This window comes from Littorina saxatilis, linkage group LG16, assembly GCF_037325665.1.
Source record: "Littorina saxatilis isolate snail1 linkage group LG16, US_GU_Lsax_2.0, whole genome shotgun sequence".
Classification (NCBI taxonomy): Eukaryota; Metazoa; Mollusca; class Gastropoda; order Littorinimorpha; family Littorinidae; genus Littorina; species Littorina saxatilis.
Window position 1 is genome coordinate 34761906 of NC_090260.1, and position 4740 is coordinate 34766645.

Consider the following 4740-nt stretch of genomic DNA (forward strand, 5'->3'; position numbering starts at 1 on the left):
CCCCCAGATGCCAAAAAAAAGTCTCGGGTCGCGCGAAAAAAATAGGGTCCGTTACCGTAAACAGACTATTTTTTGGGGGGCCTAATCTCACTGACTGTTTCTTTGTCTGTCTGTGTGTCTGGCTGTGTGTCTGGCTGTGTGTCTGGCTGTGTTTCTGTCTGTGTGTCTGGCTGTGTGTCTGGCTGTGTGTATGGCTGTGTGTCTGGCTGTGTTTCTGGCTTATACATAGGTCCCTGCTCTGCCACACCACTTGAAAATCCTGACAGATTTTTCTCTCCAAAAAACGTCAAATTTATGCACACCAAATGTTCCTGAGACTTCTCAAGATTACTTTCGCCAGAAAACTTCTCCGTAATGACATCTGTTCTGTAAACATATCTCTTAACATGCCTTTTTCTCTCGGTGTGTGGCAGGCCTTCCTCATCCTAGGGAAGAAGGCTTATCAGATGGACCAAGTATTAACATAATATATCTCTTAACATGCCTTTCTTTCTCGTTGTATGGCCGACATATGTACTGTTAACATGTGATTTAACATGCCTTTTTCTCTCGGTGTATGGCAGGCCTTCCTCATCCTAGCGGAGAAGGCTGATCAGATGGACCAAGTATTCCAGGACACGCTACAGGCCGAGGCACAGGCCAACAAATTCAGACCTCTTTAGTCCATCGTCGTGTCTTGTATTCGCAAAAAACAACAACTGTCATTTGTGATGCTGATGTTATTTTTATTTATTTACGTTCAAGTGGATTTGTTTCTATGGTAAGATACTTTTTGCTTACACTTGTTTTATTTTATTTTATTTTGGTTTAGACTGGGATAGGTGGATGAAATGTCTGTCTGTCTGTGTGTCTTTATTTGTTCTTCTTGTTCTTTTTCTTCCTTGTGTTCTCCTTGTTCTTCCTGCGCCTTCTCCATTTTCTTCTACTTATGGTTCTCTTTTGGCGTTGTCTTCTTCCTCTTGTTATACTTTCTTATGCCAAACTGTCTCCATTTTAAAGACTGAGACCTATTATTCTAGTGCTCATTTGAAAGTACAGTAAACACTTCTTTTTCTTAAGTTTTAAGGAGCTTTTTATTTATTTCATTTTTTCAACGTTTATTGGCTCACGTAAGTGTAGCCTATGCGATCGTAACTTTGTCTGTCTGTGCGTGCGTGTGTGTGTGCGTGTGTATGTCTGTGGTAGAAACTCTAACATTTGAAGACGTCACATTACATTGACGTCACATTATGACGTAAGACGGTTAGACGTCACGCGAAGGAAGTACTGAAAGTCTCGGTCATTATTATTTTGAGCGGGCCGAGACTCTGTTGGCAGTCGTGTCCCTGTAAGTAGGCTACATGCAGACAGACAGATCTTGATCTAGTGTCTCGCTTTCTTGCACAGTTTCACCTATGCTCTTTCTGTGTGTGTGTGTGTGTGTGTGTGTGTGTGTGTGTGTGTGTGTGTGTGTGTGTGTGTGTGTGTGTGTATGTGTGACGGAGTGATTGAGTTTGTGTTACTGTTTGTCGATTTCTTACGTGAGCCTTGATGGCTTCGCCTCTTGTTTTATTTTTGGGGGGGTTATCTTTTTTTCATCGTTTACTTCCTCTCGTTGGATCACCATTGTTAATGTGATGATTGTAAAATCCTACACTTCTGTGATACCTAAGATTTTCAAGAGAACTTGTGAACTCCGTTCAAAAACATTATTTTCTGATATCAGTTTTCTTTGTCCGTCCGAACTTCCAAGCATATTAATATTTAGCATTTTACGGCTGAATTTAACTTTGTCTGTGTATGTGTATGAATAAAAATTGATTCCATTGAATTACGAGTTATTGAAATTTGTTTTTGTGTTCCTTTCCTAGTCTGTGTCAAAGTCTGCGTGAATACGTGCGTGTGTGCGTGCATGCGGTCGTGTGCGTGTGTGCGTGCGTGCGTATATATGTGTGTGTATGTGTGTGTCTAGTCCGTCCCAGGATTGTCACTATGGTATGGGCACTTGCACTGGAACACCACCCCCCCCCCCCCTCCTGCACGACCGCCAGAGATGTCAGAAAATAGTTCTTGAGAAGAGGGTGCCTTCAAACGGAGGAGAACCACAGACCTTATTACTGCTGAGAGATCAGGGTCTTAAGGGGGATGGGGGGGGGGGGGGTGTGTTCCAGTGCAAGTGCCCATACCATAGTGACAATCACGGACGGACGGGACACACACACACACACATACGCACGCACGCCCGCACACTCTTTTTTGAAGGGTTTATGTTGTTGGTTATATTCCTTTTTACATTTAGTCAAGATTTGACTAAATGTTTTAACATAGAGGGGGAATCGAGACGAGGGTCGTGGTGTAAGTGTCTGTGTGTGTGTGTAGAGCGATTCAGAGTGAACTACTGGACCGATCTTTATGAAATTTTACATGAGAGTTCCTGGGTATGATATCCCCAGATGTTTTTTTCTTTTTTTCGATAAATGTCTGATGACGTCATATCCGGCTTTTTGTAAAAGTTGAGGCGGCACTGTCACACCCTCATTTTTCAATCAAATTGATTGAAATTTTTGTAAAGCAATCTTCGACGAAGGCCGGACTTCGGTATTGCATTTTAGCTTGGTGGCTTAAAAATTAATAATGACTTTGGTCATTAAACATCTGAAAATTGTAATTAAATTTTGTTTTTTATAAAACGATCCAAAATTACGTTCATCTTATTCTTCATCATTTTCTGATTCCAAAAACATATAAATATGTTATATTCGGATTAAAAAAAAAGGTCTAAAAATTAAAAATATAAAAATTATGATCAAAATTAAATGTCCGAAATCGATTTAAAACAATTTCATCTTATTCCTTGTCGGTTCCTGATTCCAAAAACATATAGATATGATATGTTTGGGTTAAAAACACGCTCAGAAAGTTAAAACGAAGTGAGGTACAGAAAAGCGTGCTATGCAGCACAGCGAAACCACTACCGCGCTAAACAGGCTCGTCAGTTTCACTGCGTTTTGCACGAGCGGCGGACTACGGTCATTGTGAAAAAATGCAGTGCGTTCAGTTTCATTCTGTGCGTTCCACAGCTTGACTAAATGTTGTTATTTCGCCTTACGCGACTTGTTGTCTCTTGATTATATTCACAGCCAGCTTTGCTATATAATAATCAACAAAGTCTTCTTGTCTGAGTGGTTCGGGATACGTGGAAGGCGTGCGCTTAGGGTACACATCATTGTTCAAAACATTGTTCAAATATCGAAATTCAGTGGAAAAACAAACGAAACATTCCTTTGGTTGTAAAACACATAATGTCTGCCACACATGAACACACATTTTAATTTTTAAGCCACCAAGCTGACGACCCTAAACTGTGACATTCACAGAGAGAAGATTGCGTTCAGAAAGTGACCCTTGCGGCTTATTGTGATAAGGCATAAGAGAGAAAAAGAACTCTCTCTCTCTCTCTCTGCTGTATCTACTCCATTACCCTCGAAAAATAAAGTTGGTTCGTTCGTTCTCTCTCTCTCTCTCTCTCTCTCTCTCTCTCTCTCTCTCTCTCTCTCTCTCTCCTTCAGGCTCTTTGTCACAGTATTAAACTTAATGCGCGGCCAGCCTCGAATTAAGATCCATTTCAGAAAGCTTCAGATCCATACAAAGAAGCCTGGAATTCGATACGTTGTCTTTTGAACGCGCTCACGGTAAACACGCCCATTCGGAGTATGTCAGTGTCGCCCGAGCATGATAATGGTGCAATGTCTTTTGACATTTAGTCAAGATATGACTAAATGTGTTAACATAGATGGGGAATCGAGACGAGGGTTGTGGTGTGTGTGTGTGCGTGTGTGTGCGTGTGTGTGTGTGGTGTGTGTGTGTGTGTGTGTATGTGTGCGTGTAGAACGATTCCAAGACAACTACTGGACCGATCTTAATGAAACTTCACATGAAAGTTCCTGGGTATAATATCCCCAGACCATATTTTCTTTTTTTGGATAAATATCACTGATGACGTTATATCCAGCTTTTTGTGAAAGTTGAGGCGGCATTGTCACGCCCTCATTTTTTAATCAAATTGATTGAAACTTTGGTCAAGCAATCTTCGACTCAGTTCGGACTTTAGTATTGCATTTCAGCTTGGAGGCCTACAAATTAATGAATGAGTTTGGTCATTGAAAATCTCAACATTGTAATTAAATTTTGTTGTATAAAACGATCCAAAAATAATGTCATCTTATTCTTCATCATTTTTTGATTCCAAAAATCATATAAATATGTTATATTTTGATTAAAAACAAGCTAAGACAAATAAGAATATGAAAATTATGATTAAAATAACATTTCCGAAATCGATTGAAAAACAATATCATCTTATTCATTGTTGATTCCTGATTCCAAAAACATATAGATATGTTATGTTTGGATTAAAAACAAGCTCAGAAAGTTCAAAAGAAGAGAGATACAGAAAAGCGCGCTATGCAGCTCAGCGTGACCACTACCGCGCTTAACTGGCTCGTCAATTTCACTGCCTTTTTCACGAGCGGGGGACTGACGATGCTATACTGTCTTGGTGAGAACAAAAATGCAGTGAGTTCAGTTTCATTCTGTAAGTTCGACAGCTTGACTAAATCTAAATTTCTTTGTCTTTGTTGGAGATGCATAGTTTTGTATGGCTGATGTTATTTGATGTTGCTGTGTGATGTTGATGTGGTGTACCAAAAAGAAATAAAAACGTGTTAAAAAAAAAAATAAAAAAAATCTAGTAATTTCGCC

General features: G+C 39.9%; 1 protein-coding gene across 8 annotated transcripts in view; it reads left to right on the plus strand.

Annotated features, from left to right (window-relative positions):
- Window positions 1–1810, plus strand: part of LOC138950927 (MYCBP-associated protein-like) — a 71130-nt gene extending 69320 nt beyond the window's left edge. For all 8 annotated transcript variants that reach the window (XM_070322640.1, XM_070322642.1, XM_070322644.1 and 5 more), the window contains one exon: window positions 564–1810. In XM_070322640.1, coding sequence (XP_070178741.1) covers window positions 564–662 — 99 coding nt within the window. In that variant the 3' untranslated portion in view covers window positions 663–1810. The remainder of the gene's footprint in view (window positions 1–563) is intronic.
- The last annotated feature ends 2930 nt before the right edge of the window (window positions 1811–4740 follow it).